The sequence below is a fragment of the Grampus griseus genome, assembly GCF_964374135.1.
Source record: "Grampus griseus genome assembly, chromosome: 10".
Classification (NCBI taxonomy): Eukaryota; Metazoa; Chordata; class Mammalia; order Artiodactyla; family Delphinidae; genus Grampus; species Grampus griseus.
In genome coordinates this window covers 87848257-87869245 of record NC_139004.1, presented here as the reverse complement: position 1 = coordinate 87869245, position 20989 = coordinate 87848257, and the positions used below count along the sequence as shown (strand labels likewise).

General features: G+C 38.5%; 1 protein-coding gene across 1 annotated transcript in view; it reads left to right on the top strand.

The window, feature by feature from the left end:
• Positions 1-20989, top strand: part of CNTN3 (contactin 3) — a gene marked incomplete at both ends in the record, with an annotated part of 237636 nt that overhangs the window by 160419 nt on the left and 56228 nt on the right. Inside the window, 2 exons of the mRNA XM_082663614.1 lie at positions 13786-13913; positions 15725-15900. Coding sequence (XP_082519740.1) covers positions 13786-13913; positions 15725-15900 — 304 coding nt within the window. The remainder of the gene's footprint in view (positions 1-13785; positions 13914-15724; positions 15901-20989) is intronic.

Genomic DNA, 20989 nt, shown 5'->3' with positions numbered 1-20989 from the left:
TGCTAGAGCAGTTTTTGTTGGCGCACGAGAGCGTTTTTTGAGAGTCTTGCAATTCTGAAAAAAACCTCTGTAATTGGGACTGAATATATAAAATCTGTCTTGTTTTGGGAAAAAATTATTTTCTAACCTGTTACAATCAAATGCTAAAGAAGGAAATACCTTTAACTTAAAGATTGTATTAGGCACTTAATTTTCTGCAGTATTTATTGATTTACATAAATGGGAAAATCGTAGTTTTTAAGGCTTGATATAAATTATATGTTTTTCTAGTTTAGGCTCTTGAAACACCTTATACCTTACTTAGTTTATTATATATTATTTTCTTATGACTACTCATTTTAATACCTTTATGTCTTCTGGTTTATTTCATTTACTAACATCATGCCTCATTCCAAAAAGAACTTGAGGACAGTTTATTAGAGTACACACAAAATGAACATTGAAGACAAAAAATATGCCAGAGTTCAAATTTCCTAGAATGTAAGTTTTATTAGGACAGAATAAATTCTTACCAGTAAATCCTTTTTGCTTATTGCAGAGCATGGTCCATAGTACATGTTCAGTAAATACTTGTAGAGTGAATATCCGACGTTAGTGTACCAAACCTATGCCAACAGATCCATTCGCTTTGTTGAGATCCACAATTTTGGCTCAACACTTTTAACAAATGAGCAGAGAAAAATACTGCTAATAACACAATCCACACTGTCTGTAAGATTGAATGAAGCCATTTGATAAGGAGATATGCAACTCTTCCTAGGCAAAAGTATGCAAATGGATATGTCCAAATGCCATGGATTGTGATGGAGAGAACATTGAGTAATATATGAGTTAATGTCCTTAAAATGAAATATGAATTTTAATTTTTTTCTTTGTCATAATCCAAGGGTAACTTTGAGTTTTAAGACTTAAGACGCTTGAGGAATAGATAGACACTGTTTTTCAGCTAATCTTACATGAATATTATTTCTCACATGTATGGTTTAATAAGCATGTAAATAGAAATTATTTCAAGGTTATTTTCAGCGTCGAGAATCTGAGGTAAAGAGAAGGTGCTGCTGTGAAAATACAGAGTCAAATGCTTAAAGAGTCAACTGAACTAGTATTAAAGCTTATATCATCTTATTAGAGGTGTGATGGATCACCAGACCCTGTGTCTGAATAGATGATGGCGATTAAACTCTGCATGGAAGAGGGACAACAAAGTTCAGATTATTGGGGCTGAGATTTTTCTCAGAAAACCTTGGGACCCACTCCAGTGTGTGGATACACGTCTGAGCTAAGACTCTGCCGTCTTGAGCTATGCAATATTCCCTCTCTCTTTCTGTGCAAGATAATTTTTAAGGAGCCAGTCATCAAATGTACACAGTCATATAAATAGAAAATCTCAATAAAGCACATCTTAAAAGATTCACACTAAAGCATCCAAGACAAAGAGATTCCAGTGCACTCCTGTGTCATTGGATGAGTTGAATTGCTAGCAGGAGTCGCTAACCTGATGTCCACAGAAGCTTAGACAATTCATCCTGGATCGTATCAGATCTTTTGTTATTGTTATGGTTGTATATGTGTTTATCTGTTCTGCCGAGAGAGTCCTCAGATTTTTCAAATATTCAAAGAACTTTGTGTCCCAGAAAGGTTAGAAACACTGCATAAGGTTGTAAATGAGTCAGTTAAATATTGATGGACATCTATAAAAGAGGATGACCTTGGAATTGAAATAGTGGGGCTAAAACCATTTCATCTTGCAAGAGCTCAACATCAGGGTATGTGTTTGGGGGGGGCCATTCTTGATTTGTGATAGAACCTTGTAGAAAATTAGAAAATTGTATAGAAAATTGTCTCAGAACCCTTCATATTCATTAAGACAACAAATATTTATTGAACAAATACTATGTGTGTGTCACCAACTATTAGTAACTTGTATTTTTTAGGGATTTGGGCACTCTAGCTAAGAATAATACAAGAATATTGAACAAAATTGTTAGATTAGCTGTAGAAACTGACTTAGGAATGGACAGGAACTAGTTGGCTCCAGGAATCCTGGATTGCCCCATCTTGTCAGGGCAAGTGCTGGAATGAATAAACTAATCATTATTTTCATCCTTGTGTCTCAAATCAAAGTCTGCAGAGGGAGAGCCCAAAGGACGTAGCCTAGATGACTGTTTTTCAAAGTGTGGTCCTCATATCGGCAGCACCAGAATCACCTGGGAACTTATTAGAAATGTAAGTTCCAGGGCCCTGTCCCACACCTTATCTGGTGGTGGGCCCAGCAGTGGGTATTTGAAGGACTGAGTCCTCCAGGCGAATGGTGCATAGTAAAGTTTGGGAAATGTTGCCCTGTGTCCGGTATTTCCCCCTTGGCTAGGATAGGATGGGGCCCATGACTGGTTCCTACTAAGACCGCATACAGTAGTGGAAGAGAATTCTCCAAAGGAAGATCTGTGTTGGTTCCCAAGGAAAGGGGAATAGATTCTGGGCAGCCAAAAAGTATCCAGCACCTTCTACATCCCTTGAATCAATGAAATTTCCCTTTTGCGTACAAGGTATCTTGCTTCTAGCATTATTGTTGGAGGTGAGCTCCATTCCAGGACTGCTAGTCTCTAGGGGGAAGGACACCCATTTGGGTAACACTTGTGTCTCTCTTCAACCCTTCCCCAGAGAAAGTGTCTGACTCCTGAAATTGGGTGGAAGACCTTGACATTGTAGCTCAGACGTCTTCCTTCTTTCTCTTTGGTGTCTGCCTGCCTGTAGAGAATGAATGTATTCTGCTGTTCTGTTTACCATACAGGAAGGGAGCTTGCCCTTACAGGGAGGGCCTGTGCTCGTCTGCATGTGCCAGGAAGCTTAGGCCTGCCTAATTCTGGAATGAAGTGTCAGGAAACCATAGCTGCTCACTTAAGCAGTTTTGCGTCAGCTTTCTGTGTATTACAGCTGACGTCTTGATTTGCATTGCTTTGACTTATGAATCTCTCAGGCAAAGAAGAATAGTGTCGAGTATGAGGCCCCTTTGAATCTTATTTAGTATTCTTTACGAGTTTATCTTTGAATACATGAGCCATCAGAGAACTGTTGATTTGTCATGTTTGTTTGTTTTACTAACTCATCTGAGCATTTATAATTTTTGCAGATCCTCTGTTGTATGAGGATTTAAATGTTTCAAATGGACTGTTGCCTGGGCCTCACGAATTACTTAGATGAATAGTTTTATTTAATCATTCAAGCTGGAAATCTTATTTTAGAGGCATTGTGTTCTATAGTGTGAGTCCATTTTAGGAGGAAAAAAACTGTTGAGTCTCTGTCTTAATATATTTAGCTCCAAATATATTTGTTACGATAGATGTACATTTGGAAAGGTTTTATACGTGTAATGAAAATGTTCCTTTATTGTTGGTTCTCTTCTTATAAATATGAGGAAGTATTAATTAATGTGAAAAATGTATATTTATCTTGGCTACAGCGTGGAGCCACACCCTGTTTCTCTAGGACTTCAGGTGCCTGTTCTGTGTAACATGTGTAGCAACAAAGTAACACAGCTGCATATTATTAGCCTGGTGCTTACTCAAAGAAAGGATAATTAACTGCTGAATCTTCTCTACTCTGCCTGTCTTTTCCTTGGAGACTTTCTAACCAATAAATCACTAAACTGACACTGTTTAATTCATAAGATGAAAGCTCAACATGGTATAACTAAAAGAATGAAAATGCTAATATTATTTTCCTAAATACTATTTGTAGGTTATCTTTGGACTCAAGGGGGAGACGTTATTTACCAAGCATATGGAAATGAGATCGGTTGTAAAGGAAAATATACACTATATGCTCTTTGTCTCTGGCGTTTATTTTCTCATGCGTTTTCATCAACTTATATGTGATTTTCTTAACTGTCATTATTTATCCTGTCATATATGCATTGTGAGTACTTTTTCTCTTGTAGCTAATTTTAAACATCCGTCTCTTACAATATGTACTAACAAAGTGAAGTCCAAAATAGCCTTGTTATTTTCTATAGAACAGTTTAATCATTACAGTCTCATGTGATCTCATCTCCACTGAGATGAGCTTCCTGAGAAAATGTAGAGTTGCAGTGTGTTTGTTAAAATTCAAGTTGAATAAAGTACTGTAATATTCAGAAAATAGGCAGGGGGAAAAGAATGTTTTCAGAAATCCTGCCTTGCGTGCATAATACTGCATACCTTTCTCATTCTAAAACACGGTGTCTTATTATGGGTGCTTAAATGTCATCATACAGTATAGGTCAGCGTTGCCTAGACAACAGTCTACTTTCAGAGCAAACAGTGTTTCTTAACAGTCATACATTCAATTCCATCACTGAACTACAGCATGGACCATTAGACCAGCTTAGAGCAATTAAGTTTACTTATCCCAGACTAACCACAGGCTGCGTGAAGTTAAGTGAAATAACCTCTTTTCCTACAAAAGGAGAAAACCAATGAAAGGGTACATAAAAAGGTGTATTATAAAACTGATCGAGGAGTTAAAATGCCACAGTGATTAAAATTGCACATGTTTCAAAGCAACCTGGAGTGCCACATTTCTGAATATTAATCTCATAAATCTTCATTTAACTTTTTGTGCCAAGACTAGAGTTACTCATGGTTATCTACATTTTCAGCTCTACCCATTTGCAGAAAAACGTGTTCCCAGAAAGCTCAGAAAGCAATTTCATTTATAGTGAAGTGGTATAAAATTTTCACTTCAGATCTCTGTAGGGAAGCATGGGTTATTGAAGGTTTTCTGTTGAGAAGCAATTACTCCATCCATTTACTCAATATTGTTTATTTTTATGTTGTGTGAAATGCCCTGTGGGCCTCTTAGAACTTCCTGGAAGAACCAATTGAGGAGGAAAATATCCAATTAGCTCAAAATTTTACAATGTACAGAGTTTTCGTTCTTTGAGAGTCAGTATGTTTGTTTTGGACTCTGTGTGTGACTCCCGAGGTGTTAGCCTTGCTTTTGAAACTGTTTCTTATCTCATTGTAGTCATGAGGCTAGGCCTGCTCATTTAGAGTTATTAAACCTCCTACACTAAAGGATTTCTAGTTCTTCCATCATTGCTAATAGTTCTATATTTGTAGTGAAAGGTTGACTGTTAACACAAGTTCATAGCTTGGGAAGATACCTGAAATTGCCCGTCTCTGCTCTGTGGTACCCAAATCAGAAGCTCTAAGCTTAAGTTGAATATTTGTTCAGTCAACAAGAGACATCATTACTTTGTTTTATTGCTTACTAATCTCGGAAGTGGTTGATCACCCAGCCTCCTGGAGCTTTCAATTCTATTTCCACCCTCTATCTCAGAACAGATAAGGTTGCCTCACCATTTGAATGTCTTCAAGACCTTCTGATAACCATCTTTCTGATATCAGCTTGCTTTCTTTACATGGGAAAATCTCTAGCAAATCTGCACTTTCTTTTTAAAGCAACGGTAGGTAAAACTTACTGAGCAGTGCTGTGGATCGAGGACTATGTTCTTTGGGGGTCTTGGCCAAAAATTTGACAAGTAGGATTAGCAGTCAGAATGGGTCAGGAGCATTGCCTTTGTTTATACTCATTCCTTCCACGTCTGAGACTTTTCTCAACAAGTTTTCTCTCTCATTCTCTTTCCTCCCTCCCTCGTTTCCCCTGTGCTTCCCTTATTTTCAGTCCCTTGCCCTTTATTGATATCTTCCTTAATAGTACAAGTGCATTTTCAGTCCTCTTATCCTAGGAGTTGTTCAGTTCTCTTCATCCAGCCCTCTACTGCTTCATCTTTCTTTGTTCCACATATATGTTTATGCACATATGTATAGATGTGTGTGTATATATATACACACACAGACATTTATAGAGAGAACATGTATACGTATGTGCATATGTATATAAATTTATGTGTGAGTAAAAGTCTGCACACTTTCTGAATTTACTTCCTTGTAATTTGTAAAGTTCTCAGTGCCTTGCAACCTGCCATCACTAATCCCATCTCTTCTACAGTGACTCTTTAAAGGCATACAGTCACTTATTCATTCAACAGGCATTATTTTTGGCCATCTTCGCTGTGCCAGGAATAGTTCAAGGCTCTAGGAATGCAGTGGTGAGTAATCCAGACACTATTCACTCTCCCTGCTTCAAGAGACCTTACTGTCTCTGAGCTTACAGGAGGAGAAAAATATTAGTCAAATAAGCACACAGATATATACTTGGCCAGTTGCCAAATGCTATGACAAAAGCACAGATGATTAATAATCAGTACAGGAAGACGTAATCCAACGCATGGCTTCAGGGAAGTGACCAAAATCTGAAGGTTGAGTATACATTTATCAGACATAAGGAACAGGTTTTATAAAGGCCCCAAGACAAGAAGAGCATAAAAGCAATTAAAAGAAGGCTTGTGACACTGGAGAAGAGCAAAGGGTAGAATTCACGAGGCCTTATGTAGTTAGAGGGGCGGGGTCCTGATGGGAGGGTATGGCTTAGGATGTGGTCTTCGTCCTTCAGGCAGTGGGATGCTAGGGAAAGGGGTCTAAGCCTGGGTTGGGCAGGAGGGAGTAAGGCAGGGTTAGTGATCAGATTTCTATTTCCTTAGCTTACTCCCCATGTTTCTCAAAAGAGTCTTCATTTCCAAAGCTTTCATTCATGTGTACCTCCCTGCAGACTTTCCTCTTTCAGTTATTATTGCACACTGTTTAAGAAAATCTCTGCTCTATGACAAGATATAAAGAAATTTTTTTTTGATCGTCTCTTTGCAAAAAGTGATCAGATTACACTTCACACCCAACATAGTGGCCAGGATTTCATGAAGGAAATCAGACATAGCACCTTTTTTAAAGCTTCTTAGGAAAGTTCTTGGAATTTTTAACCCTTCAGTGTAGTTCCTCAAATTGAAATATAGTGCTATGTGTTCCCTAATTAGCTGTCCAGGCCATTGCTCTCAAACCCTTGTATTTGAAATGTATCTTGATATGTTAAAAAAATCACATGAGCAACTAACATTCATGGAAAGCTCTACCCAGGATCATAAACAGGTCCCTATGCACCACCTCCAATTCCCCTACAACTTTCTCACCCAAGAAAATATAACCAGAATGCAAGCAAAAGTGAATCACAAGCTATGAAAACACACATATATATACATAAAACATAAAATCCGTATCTTGTGTATTTTTAATACATAAACTTGTCCTAATAATCACATTTTTGGCACACATCTAAAAATCTTACAACCAATGGGGTAATATTTAGAGATTGAGTTAAGATCCTCCAACTCTAGTCTCATGTCCTCAGCATCTTTCCTGTCCGCTCTACTGTATCACCCAGAATTGGGAGGCATTTATTGACGGTTTACACATACCATGCCATGCTGACGCTGGAGTTGCAGACCTTCTAAGAAGTTTACCATCCATTTGGATAGATACTAAACTCAAGTATCAAAGCTGTGAACCATAAAAGATAAAAGGCATTCTAAGTATTAAATGCATGGTATGGATAGTAAAGAATATAGGGATTCAGAGAAAAGAAGAATAATTCTGGGTAGACCAGATGAGCAGTAAAGATTCATGAATCAGACTAATGACAGGTCAACTCTTTCTCATTCTTCTTTCTCAGTTCAAATGGCACCTTTTCTAAGAGGCTTTTCTGAAGCACTCTCTCATGGGAACACTCCCTAGAGCTATTGCTTTTATGGTATCACCACTTCTGAATACTTCTCAAAAATCTGAACTTATCACATTTACCTATTTCATCATCTGCTGTCTGTGCCACTCACTAGACTGTTCTTTCCATGAAGGAGGGGACTTTTTTTTTTGAATTTTATTTTATTTATTTTTTTATACAGCAGGTTCCTATTAGTTATCTATTTTATACATATTAGTACATACATATCAACCCCAATCTCCCAATTCATCCCACCACCACCCTGCCCCCCCCCTTTCCCCGCTTGGTGTCCATACGTTTGTTCTCTACATCTGTGCCTCAATTTCTGCCCTGCAAACTGGTTCATTAGTACCGTTTTTCTAAGTTCCACATATATGCGTTAATATACGATATTTATTTTTCTCTTTCTGACTTACTTCACTCTGTATGACACTCTCTAGATCCATCCACGTCTCCACAAATGACCCAATTTCGTTCCTTTTTGTGGCTGAGTAATATTCCACTGTATATATGGACCACATCTCCTTTATCCATTCGTCTGTCGATGGGCATGTAGGTTGCTTTCATGACCTGGCTATTGTAAATAGTGCTGCGGTGAACATTGGGGTGCATGTGTCTTTTTGAATTATAGTTTTCCCTGGGTATATGCCCAGTAGTGGGATTGCTGGGTCATATGGTAATTCTATTTTTCGTATTTTAAGGAACCTCCATACTGTTCTCCATAGTGGCTGTATCAATTTACATTCCCACCAACAGTGCAAGAGGGTTCCCTTTCCCCCACACCCTCTCCAGCATTTGTTGTTTGTAGATTTTCTGGTGACGCCCATTCTAACTGGTGTGAGGTGACACCTCACTGTAGTTTTGATTTGTATTTCTCTAATAATTAGTTGAACTGGTGTGAGGTGACACCTCGCTGTAGTTTTGATTTGCATTTCTCTAATAATTAGTTGAGCAGCTTTTCATGTGCTTCCTGGCCATCTGTCTGTCTTCTTTGGAGAAATGTCTATTTACATTTACAAATGTCTTCTGCCCGTTTTTGGATTGGGTTGTTTGTTTTTTTAATATTGAGCTGCATGAGCTGTTTATATATTTTGGAGATTAATCCTTTGTTGATTCGTTTGCAAATATTTTCTCCCATTCTGAGGGCTGTCTTTTCGTCTTGTTTATGGTTTCCTTTGCTGTGCAAAAGCTTTGAAGTTTCATTAGGTCCCATTTTTTAATTTTTGTTTTTATTTCCATTACTCTAGGAGGTGGATCAAAAAAGATCTTGCTGTGATTCATGTCAAAGAGTGTTCTTCCTATGTTTTCCTCTAAGAGTTTTAAGTGTCCAGTATTAAATTTAGCTCTCTACTCCATTTTGAGTTTATTTTTGTGTATGGTGTCAGGGAGTGTTCTAATTTCATTCTTTTACATGTAGCTGTCCAGTTTTCTCAGCACCACTTATTGAAGAGACTGTCGTTTCTCCACTGTATATCCTTGTCTCCTTTGTCATAGATTAGTTGGCCATAGGTGCTTGGGTTTATCTCTGTGCTTTCTATCTTGTTCCATTGATCTATATTTCTTTTTTTGTGCCAGTACCATATTGTCTTGATCACTGTAGCTTTGTAGTGTGGTCTGAAGTCAGGGAGACTGATTCCATCAGCTCCGTTTTTTTCCCTCAAGACTGCTTTGGCTATTCGGGGTCTTTTGTGTCTCCATACAAATTTTAAGATTTTTTGTTCTAGTTCTGTAAAAAATGCCATTGGTAATTTGATAGGGATTGCATTGAATCTGTAGATTGCTTTGGGTAATATAGTCATTTTCACAATGTTGATTCTTCCAATCCAAGAACATGGTATATCACTCCATCTGTTGGTATCATCTTTTTTTTTGTGGTACGCGGGCTTCTCACTGCTGTGGCCTCTCCCATTGTGGAGCACAGGCTGGCTCCGGATGCACAGGCTCTGCGGCCGTGGCTCATGGGCCCAGCCGCTCTGCGCCATGTGGGATTTTCCCAGACCGGGGCATGAACACGCGTCCCCTGCATCGGCAGGTGGACTCTCAACCACTGCGCCACCAGGGAAGCCCTGTTGGTATCATCTTTAATTTCTTTCATCAGTGTCTTACAGTCTTCTGCATACAGGTCTTTTGTCTCCTTAGGTAGGTTTATTCCTAGGTATTTTATTCTTTTTGTTGCAATGGTAAATGGGAATGTTTGCCTAATTTCTCTTTTAGATTTTTCTTCATTAGTGTATAGGAATGCAAGAGATTTGTATCCTGCAACTTTACCAAATTCATTGATTAGCTCTAGTAGTTTTCTGGTGGCATCTTTACAATTCTCACTGTAAACAGTGACAGTTTTACTTGTTCTTTTCCAATTTGGATTCCTTTTATTTCTTTTTCTTCTCTGATTGCGTGGCTAGGACTTCCAAAACTGTGTTGAATAATAGTGACAAGAGTAGACATCCTTGTCTTGCTTCTGATCTTAGAGGAAATGCTTTCAGTTTTTCACCACTGAAAATGATGTTTGCTGTGGGTTTGTCATATATGGCCTTTATTATATTGAGGTAGTTTCCCTCTATGCCCACTTTCTGGAGAGTCTTTATCATAAATGGGTGTTGAATTTTGTCAAAAGCTTTTTCTGTACCTATTTAGATGATTATATGGTTTTTATTCTTCAGTTTGTTCATATGGTGTATCACATTGATTGATTTGCATATATTGAAGAATCCTTGCATCCCAGGGATAAATCCCACTTGATCATGGTGTATGATCCTTTTAATGTGTTGTTGGATTCTGTTTGCTAGTATTTGGTGAGGATTTTTGCATCTATGTTCATCAGTGATATTGGTCTGTAATTTTCTTTTTTTGTAGTATCTTTCTCTGGTTTTGGTATGAGGGTGATGGTGGCCTCATAGAATGAGTTTGGGAGTGTTCCTTCCTCTGCAATTTTTTGGAAGAGTTTGAGGAGGATTGGTGTTAGCTCTTCTCTAAATGTTTGATAGAATTCACCTGTGAAGCCATCTTGTCCTGGACTTTTGTTTGTTGGAAGATCTTTAATCACAGTTTCAATTTCATTACTTGTGATTGGTCTGTTCATATTTTCTTCTTCTTCCTGGTTCAGTCTTGGAAGGTTATACCTTTCTAAGAATTTGTCCATTTCTTCCAGGTTGTCCATTTTATTAGCATAGAGTTGCTTGTAGTAGTCCCTTAGGATGCTTTGTATTTCTGTGGTGTCTGTTGTAACTTCTCCTTTTTCATGTCTAATTTTATTGATTTGAGTCCTCTCTCTCTTTTCTTTGTGAGTCTGGCTACTGGTTTATCAATTTTGTTTATCTTCTCAGAGAACCAGCTTTTAATTTTATTGATCTTTACTATTGTTTTCTTTGTTTCCATTTCATTTATTTCAGCTCTGATCTTTATGATTTCTTTCCTTCTGCTAACTTTGGGTTTTGTTTGTTCTTCTTTCTCTAGTTCCTTTAGATGTAAGGGTAGATTGTCTATTTGAGATTTTTCTCATTTCTTGAGGTAGGATGTATAGCTATAAACTTCCCTCTTAGAACTGCTTTTGCTGCATCCCATAGATTTTGGATCATTGTGTTTTCATTGTCATTTGTATCTAGGTATTTTTTGACTTCCTCTTTGATTTTTTTAGTGATCTCTTGGTTATTTAGTAATGTATTGTTTAGCCTCCACGTGTTTGTGTTTTTTACATTTTTTTCCCCTGTAATTGACTTCTAATCTCATAGCATTGTGGTCAGAAAAGATGTTTGATATGATTTCAGTTTTCTTAAATTTACTGAGGCTTGATTTGTGACCCAAGATGTGAACTATCCTGGAGAATGTTCCGTGCGCACTTGAGAAGACCACGTAATCTGCTGTTTTTGGATGGAATGTCCTATAAATATCAATTATATCTCTCTGGTTTATTGTATCATTTAAAGCTTGTGTTTCCTTATTAATTTTCTGTTTGGATGATCTGTCCATTGGTGTAAGTGAGGTGTTAAAGTCCCCCACTATTATTGTGTTACCTTCGATTTCCTCTTTTATAGCTGTTAGCAGTTGCCTTATGTATTGAGGTGCTCCTTTGTTGGGTGCATATATATTTATAATTGTTATATCTTCTTCTTGAATTGATCCTTTGATCATTATGTAGTGTCCTTCCTTGTCTCTTGTAACATTCTTTATTTTAAAGTCTATTTTATCTGACATGAGTATTGCTACTCCAGCTCTTTTGATTTCCATTTGCATGGAATATCTTTTTCCATCCCGTCACTTTCAGTTTGTATGTGTCCCTAGGTCTGAAGTGGGTCTGTTGTAGACAGCATATATATGGGTCTTGTTTTTGTATCCATTCAGCAAGCTTGTGTCTTTTGGTTGGAGCATTTAATCCATTCACGTTTAAGGTAATTATCGATATGTATGTTCCTATGACCATTTTCTTAATTGTTTTGGGTTTGTTTTTGTAAATCCTTTTCTTCTCTTGTGTTTCCCACTTAGAGAAGTTCCTTTAGCCTTTATTGTAGAGCTGGTTTGGTGGTGCTAAATTCTCTTAGCTTTTGCTTGTGTGTAAAGCTTTTGATTTCTCCATCAAGTCTGAATGAGATTCTTGCCGGGTAGAGTAATCTTGGTTGTAGGTTCTTCCCTTTCATCACTGTAAGTATATCATGCCACTCCCTTCTGTCTTGTAGAGTTTCTGCTGAGAAATCAGCTGTTAACCTTACGGGAGTTCCCTTGTATGTTATTTGTCGTTTTTCCCTTGCTGCTTTCAATAATTTTTCTTTGTTCTTAATTTTTGCCAGTTTGGTTACTGTGTGTCTTGTCTTGTTTCTCCTTGGGTTTATCCTGTATGGGACTCTCTGTGCTTCCTGGACTTGGGTGGCTATTTCTTTTCCCATGTTAGGGAAGTTTTCGACTATAATCTCTTCAAATATTTTCTCGGGTCCTTTCTCTCTTCTCCGTCTGGGACCCCTATAATGTGAATGTTGTTGCATTTAATGTTGTCCCAGAGGTCTCTTAGGCTGTCTTCATTTCTTTTCATTCTTTTTTCTTTAGTCTGTTCTGCAGCAGTGAATTCCACCATTCTGTCTTCCAGGTCACTTATCTGTTCTTCTGCCTCAGTTATTCTGCTATTGATTCCTTCTAGTGTAGTTTTCATTTCAGTTATTGTATTGTTCATCTCTGTTTGTTTGTTCTTTAATTCTTCTAGATCTTTGTTTAACATTTCTTGCATCTTCTCAATCTTTGCCTCCATTCGTTTTCTGAGGTCCTGGATCATCTTCACTCTCATTATTCTGAATTCTTTTTCTGGAAGGTTGCCTATCTCCACTTCATTTAGTTGTTTTTCTGGTGTTTTATCTTGTTCCTTCATCTGGTACATAGCCCTCTGCCTTTTCATCTTTTCTGTGTTTCTGTGAATTTGGTTTTTGTTCCACAGGCTGCAGGATTGTAGTTCTTCTTAGGTGGGGACTTCCTGTCTTGCTCACACTGTGATCTCAGAGACCCTCATAGCGTCTAGCTCATGTAAAGTTCATTTCTGTTTCCTTAGTTAACTAGTTAGACCAAAAGCTTTAAGTACTTTAAGCGTATGCTCAGAAACTCAGATGTGTTCATTTACGTTGCCCACATTTTTGCAGTAGTTCATGGGTGACCATGCAGATGTTCTTTTGCAAAATATGGATTTATACTAGGTTAGATCTGACTCTCTGAAGTTCATAATGAAACACCAGGGAGTTTCTCATTTCTCACAAACTGTTTCAGATTTATGGAAAATAGTGTCATGTCTACTTCTTATTTTCTCCAAATTGATAAGGCTAACCCATGAGTAATCTACCTCACCACATATCTTTGGAAAACGTTTCACACTTAATTGATAAAGCCATCCCTAAAACCATATGTAATGTTAAGTCATGCTGTTAAGTAAAACTGTGTAAAAATATCAAGAAATGTTCAAATTGGTAAAGCTTCGTTTTTAGTCTGCTGTGTGCATGTGTGTATAAATTTTCTCTTAATTTTCTTTAGACCCAAGGAGGCTAAGGGCTGGTTTATGTTGCCTTAAATATAGTAGCTTAAGACAATACTTCTGTTAACAAAAACTCTATTTATTTTGAAAAAAAGTGACTAGTATACATTTATTTGTCTCATTTGTATATTTAGAATTTCTTTTTTAAAAGATGGAGGACTCAAAATTGCCAATGTGACTAAAGCTGATGCTGGAATTTATACGTGCATAGCAGAAAACCAGTTTGGGAAAGCAAATGGCACAACACACTTGGTTGTTACAGGTAGGTGCATTTCTGAAAGATTGCTTTACGTGGAGATACACTGTGTGGTATGTTATTAAGATCAAAGAAAAATGTTTCTCACAATATGCAGTGCACTACGAAGGTCGACCTTACGTTTGCACTTGTGTTTTCTCTAACAAGTGAAAGTCAAGGGAACAATCCTTAATATTTCTTTATACACCACGGTGTGTACCAGGGACACATGAGTTACCATGCTGTCAAAATTGGCAGTAGAATTATAAGTAGCATATGTGGCTGGTCTGCTTTTATTTCGTGCTATTCTAGTATGTCAAATCTTTTGGGTACACTTTTTCCTTTTCCATTATCTTTGATATTTTCTGGAGATGTTTGAGTCCGTGGAATAACCCTTGCTATCAAAAAGAGTCACTTAGAATTGTGGATGTGTTTGTTCATTTATTCATTGAAGAAAAGCATTGAGTATCTACCATGTGCCAGGTGCTTGGGTTATTCAGTAACAAACTGACAAAGAATGCTGCCCACGTGAAGCTTACCTTCTACCAAAGGTAGAAAGAAAATAAGTGGTAGGAATATAAGGCAAAGAAATTCTTAGAAGGAAAGAAATTGCAAACGATTGTAAAATACAGAGGAGTGTTTGGGAGAAGTAAGCTGGAGCATGAACCCAAGTGATCAGAGAAGGAGAGATGTGAACAAAGATTTCATGGAGATGGAGTTCAGTAGATTTCTTGGGGACAATCGTGTAGAGGTTTTGTAGACTTTGTTAGGACGTCAGCTTTTAGTTGGCATGAAAAGTCGAGGTTAGTGCACAGTTTTGAGCAGAGGAATGAAATGATGGGAAATATATTTTTAACGGTTACTCTAGCTGCTCTGTTGAGAACAGACTGTGGGGAGTCAAGGGTAGAAGTGGGAGCAACGTCAGGAGACATTGCAGTAATCCAGGCGGGAGCGATAATGACCCAGATGAGGGTGGCAGCGGAGCAGTTGATGGGAAGGGATTTGATTCTGCATGTATTCTGCATGTAGTCAGTAGGCGTTGCTGGCAAACTGACTGTGAGGTCTGAGAGAAAGAAAGAGAAGGATGCCTGCAGAGTGTTTGGTGAACAACAGGAAGAATAACAGTCAAAATAACTGAGATGGGAAAGGCTTGAGGTTGCACAGGTTTGGGTAGGAGGAAGACTGTTGTTGTAGAAAACATAATCAATGCCTCTTTGAAGACTTTTGCTACAACATGGAGCAAAGAAATGGGGAGCAGTGCTGGAAAAGTGGAGTCAAGGGAAGCTTAATTCCCAACTATGGAACTATGGTGATGATAGAAAGGACATTTGCATTTGGGAAAAAACAAATTAGTTAACATTTTAACTTAGTATCCTACCTATTCTAAACATTTTTGTAGTCTTTCAAAAGTTTGAGTCTATTTAAATTTTGGTAGTAATACATTTTCCAGTCATTGAAAATACAGTGGTTTCTATTTCTACTGGTATATTTCATGAAGCAATAAAGCTAAAATGAAATTGATTTTGTAGTAGTATTATAACCCTTGTTTACAGGTGACTTCAATTTTTAAACTTCAATATCCCATAAATGTAGATACCCTAATTCATTTAACAAGAATTTGTGTATCCAGTGAAATATGTTATGGGTCGGCATCAAAATGTCTCTTTTCATCTTGAAGACTTTTCATGATACAGAGGTATATGTATGTATATAGACACATATGTATGTCTACACACACATACATACTATGTTAGATTAACAGTCTGCCTGTTGAAAACTGCTTTCATCAAAATAAAAATGCTGAAATTTTACTTAAAACTTTATTATTTCCCCAATAGAACCAACAAGAATAACTTTGGCACCATCCAACATGGATGTCTCAGTGGGCGAAAGTGTCATTTTGCCCTGCCAGGTGCAACACGACCCCCTATTAGACATCATGTTTACCTGGTATTTCAATGGGGCCCTCACAGATTTTAAGAAAGATGGATCTCACTTTGAGAAAGTCGGTGGGGTAAGTTGTGACCCTTTCCTCATGCTTTTTACATCTGTCTCTGACATATTGTCCCTAAAGAAACATCAGGCACATATCTGTTACTCCAGTAATGTCTGTTCTGTGAGTGAATCGGGGCTTGCAATTCTGTAATGGTCTAATTTTATTATAGTAATTACCAGAAAGTGAGCATATTTACTTCAACCCGTAAACTATAATTTTAATTAAAATCGATGTTTGCTGTGTTTATATTAATTGTTATTTTGCACGATACTTTTATCATTAGTATTCCACAGAAGGGAAAGTGTTCTTATACAACTGTTTACTTTCAACATGATATATTATGAAGTTGAACGAAGTCACATTTGCTAAATGCCTTTCATGTATCAGGCCAGGTGCTTCATCCCAGTTCATCCTTGCAGTGACACTGGATGTCAGTGGTAAGCATTGCCCTTTTACAGGTGCATAAACTAAGGATTTGTAAAGATATTAACTTGTCCAGGGCCACTGAGCTAGCGAGTGGTGGAACTTACATCCAAGCCTAGATCTGTGAGTCCCCAAAACACAAATACTTTCTCTTGTTTCATTCTGTCTCCTCGTTTGCGATGGTTCTATGTGAGGAAGAATTACAGATTTCAAGGGAAAATGGACACCTTGAGGAGAACTGTTAAGAAGGAATGCAGTGTTGTGAACCACACAGACTAACAGCAGGCCTCGCACCTGGCCACATGTCCGTGAATCCATCGTCACAAGGCCAGTTTCCCTTGCAGGCCTGTTTTCTTTGACACAGGGTTTAGCTTCGTTCATTTTGGCTAAGACGTCAGTGGTACATCATAGTAGAGTCTGGGTTTTCTCCTTATGGACAAAACGATATAATGGTCAATTCAGCTATATTTATTTTAAGGTATTTCTTGGGAGTTCTCTGGTGGTCCAGTGGTTGAGACTTGGCACTTTCACTGCCATGGCCCGGGTTCAATCCCTGGTCGGGGAACTAAAATCCTGCAAGCCACATGGCCAGGTCAAAAAAAATTAAAAACAAAACCACCACCAATATTTCTTCTTCAATGTATATATGTATATACATGGGGTCTATTAATGTGTTAGGGTTGTGTGCAACTTGAAAGGATGGTGTTAGGACTTGAATTATGTTTCCTCAAAAGAAAAGTTCAAATCCTAAGGCCTAGTTGTGATAGGATTGTGATAGAGGCTAGTAATAATAGGATTATTAGCCTCTGCCCCTGGATCCTGGCACAGACCTCCTAAAACCCCTGGAATTTCCTGCGTGATGAAATGTCTTTTTGTCCTAATGAAGTGACGCTGTGGGCTCCTGGATAGTTTCAGGATGGTCACCAGAAAGACCAAGCCGTGATTAGAAACTTGGAACCTTCAGCACTCCCCATGGATCATAAATTCAGTGCCCAGCCCCTCCATGCTTCAGGAAGGAGGGAGGGGCTGAGCACTGAATTATGATCGATCAGGCCTATGTGCTGAAGCTTCCATAAAAATCCCAAAAGTAAAGTACTTTTCATCACAGAGCGCTTCTGGGTTGGTGAACATATCTACCTGCGAGGTGGGTGACACACTCCACCTCCACTGGGATAGAAGCTCTGTTTATATGTATCCTTTATGATACATAAAGTATCATAAAGTAAATAAATGTTACCCTGAGTTCTGTGAGCCATTCTAGCAAATTACTGAACCCAAGGAGAGTGCCATGGGAACTTCAGTTTATAAGTGGTTGGTCGGAAGTACAAGTGACGATCTGAGACTTGCAGTTGGTGTCTGAAGAGGGGCCAGTCTCAGGGGGCTGAGCCCTTACCTTATGGATCTGATGCTAACTCCAGGCAGATAGTGTCAGAATTGAATTGACTTTTGGGACCCCCCCACCTGGTGTTGGAGAATTGCTTGGTGTGGAAAACACACACATCTGGTGTCAGAAATGTGATGTGTTCCGAGTGTGCGTATAGTATTGACTGTAAAGGAGATACAGAAGAGTGTCCTTTACACTAGCACCTCAGAATGTGACCTTATTTGGAAAGGGTTGTTGCAGATATATGTAGTGAAGTTATGATGATGTCATACTGGAATAGGATGGGCCCTAATCCAATATGACTGTTGTCCTTGTAATAGGAGGGAAATTTAGGCACAGACCAACACACAGAGGGGAGAATGTAGACACAAGGAGATGGCCCTGTGAAGGCGGAGGCACAAGTCACAGAATGCCTGGGGCTGCCAGAACCTAGAAGAGGCAGGGAAGAAGGGTCTTACCCTAGAAATTTGGGAGAGAGATCTTGATTTCAGATTTGTGGACTCCAGAACTCTAAGAGGTTAAAGTTCTGTGGTTTGGAGCCACCCAGTTTGTGTTACTTTGTTACAGCAGCCCTAGTGACCCACTACAGCTGGTCTTTAAAAAAATAAAATAAAATTCAAAAAAGGTATTTAGATACCTAGCCACAATTAAGTACAGTTTCGATGCTGTTTCTATGTTCTATCATCTGGCTTACTCCATTTTCGAAATTCTAGTTTTCCAAATTGTTCTGACTGATTCAAGGCTTTCAAGAACTTCACCAATTGCTGCAAACCATTGGCATTTCTTTTACTATTGCTTTAAATGCTTTATTTTTTACTTTTATTTTTATTTATTTATTTATTTTACATCCTTATTGGAGTTTAATTGCTTTACAATGGTGTGTTAGTTTCTGCTTTATAACAAAGTGAATCAGTTATACGTACACATATGTCTTCCCTCTTGCGTCTCCCTCCCTCCCACCCTCCCTATCCCACCCCTCTAGGTGGTCACAAAGCACCGAGCTGATCTCCCTGTGCTATGCGGCTGCTTCCCACTAGCTATCTATTTCATGTTTGGTAGTGTATATATGTCCATGCCTCCCTCTCACTTTGTCACAGCTTACCCTTCCCCCTCCCCGTGTCCTCAAGTCCATTCTCTAAGTCTGTGTGTTTATTCCTGTCTTACCCCTAGGTTCTTCATGACATTTTTTTTTATTTCTTAAATTCCATATATATGTGTTAGCATACGGTATTTGTCTTTCTCTTTCTGACTTACTTCACTCTGTATGACAGACTCTGGGTCTATCCACCTCATTACAGATAGCTCAATTTCGTTTCTTTTTATGGCTGAGTAATATTCCATTGTATATATGTGCCACATCTTCTTTATCCATTATTCTGTCGATGGAAACTTAGGTTGCTTCCATGTCCTGGCTATTGTAAATAGAGCTGCAGTGAACATTTTGGTACGTGAGTCTTTTTGAATTATGGTTTTCTCAGAGTTTATGCCCAGTAGTGGGATTGCTGCTTTAAATGCTTTTTTTTTTAAGTCACTGATTTCTTCTGTCACAACTGGAAAAGGCATATGCCAGTATCCTCAGCCAACTCTTTACTCCATACTTAGGGTTTATCATTTGCCTTTCCTTGGAGACGAGTCAAGGGAAAAAAGAAAAGGCTAGACTGTTACCTTCACTGCTGTAACCCAGCTCTTGCCCTAACTTTAATTCATAAAGAATTTGATTTGAAACATTAATTGCCTTTGCTGTATAATGTAGATAACACCGTGATTTATCTCCTCGATCGTGAACTGTTGATAATATTGTATCCAATACAATGTCCTTCGTCTGCACTAATGCTAAAGAAATACACATTTAAAGACTAAAAACCCAAAGTACTTTGATTTGATTTTTTAAAATTAATTAATTTATTTTTATTTATTTTGGGCTGTGTCAGGTCTTAGTTGTGGCACGCAGGATCTTTCGTTGATGTGCCTGAGCTTCTCTCTAGTTGTGGCGTGCCAGTTTTCTCTTCTCTAGTTGTGGCGCGTGGGTTCCAGAGCTTGTGGGCTCTGTAGTTTGCAGCACGCAGGCTCTCTAGTTGAGGCTCGCAAGCTCAGTAGTTGTGGTGCACGGGCTTAGTTGCCCCACGGCATGTGGGATCTTAGTTTCCTGACCAGGGATGGAACCCGAGTCCCCTGCATTGTAGGGTGGATTCTTTACCACTGGACCACCAGGGAGGTCCCAGCAGTTTGATTTTAATATGCATCAAACATCCTCAAACAAACATTTCACTGACACTGAGCTAGATGGCTGCTTTCTCTAAGAGGGTCTTGGGATTAAAAATATTCAAGATAATACTTTAACTTAGCTGCTCCTGTGCTACTGATAGGTTCTACGTAAGGTATTGGGTCAGTCATCTCTCTACAGGAATCAAGTATCTGAAACATGAAACTGCATGAATTAACCCTATCGCTTGCCAGTTCTGGTCTTTTTCTAACATGTTTGTTCATGGCCTATGAATTTTTTTATTGACTTGTGCCATTAGTAACTTAGTATTCTCCCATCAGTATAAAATGTAAGCCATACAAGATGACATTACCCTTAAGCACAAGCAATTAAGTAAATTGCTCTCCTATTGCATGAGGAGGGAATCATATAACGGCTCTTGTCCTCTGTGTATTCATTGCAGCATTCACGTTAATACCTAGGAAGTCTGCTTGTCTTTTATCCCAGTGTGTTCATAGATATATCCTCTGTTTTCAAAAGCAACAAAATGTGAGGGAGAAGCCGGTAACTGGGAAGGTTGCTTAGAAAGCTGGATAGTGTAGGAGCCATGTTTTAAAAAGAGGGTGGGTAGTTTAGAAAATGGAAAATCTAACTGACAGCTTTCAACTGTTTCAGCCACTTGTCATTGAGACGACTCTGGGTATTCAATATTCATTCATTCATTGTAAACAAACAAACAAACCCACACCTTTTGGGGAAAACCCAAAAGCTCCAATTTAGATCAGATCTGTTGTGTAGACTTGCATGTCATGCCAAAGGAGTGTGATGTCAGTGTTGGAGGAAAGGAAATTGTCACGACGTCCAGGGACCCGCTCAAGTCCTTGGGACAGACCTCCAAGTGAGGGTCCTTGGCTTCAAGCCGGAAAGAATTCAAAAGCGAGTCAAAGTAAAGTGAAAGCAAATTTATTTAGAGGGTCACATTCCATAGGCAGAACGTGGTCCTGCTCAGAAAGTGAGAGCGGCCCCAGGGCCTGGGGTTGGTCTTTTTTTGTGGGCTGAGTAATATCACATGCTAAAGAGTAGGAGGAATATTCTTG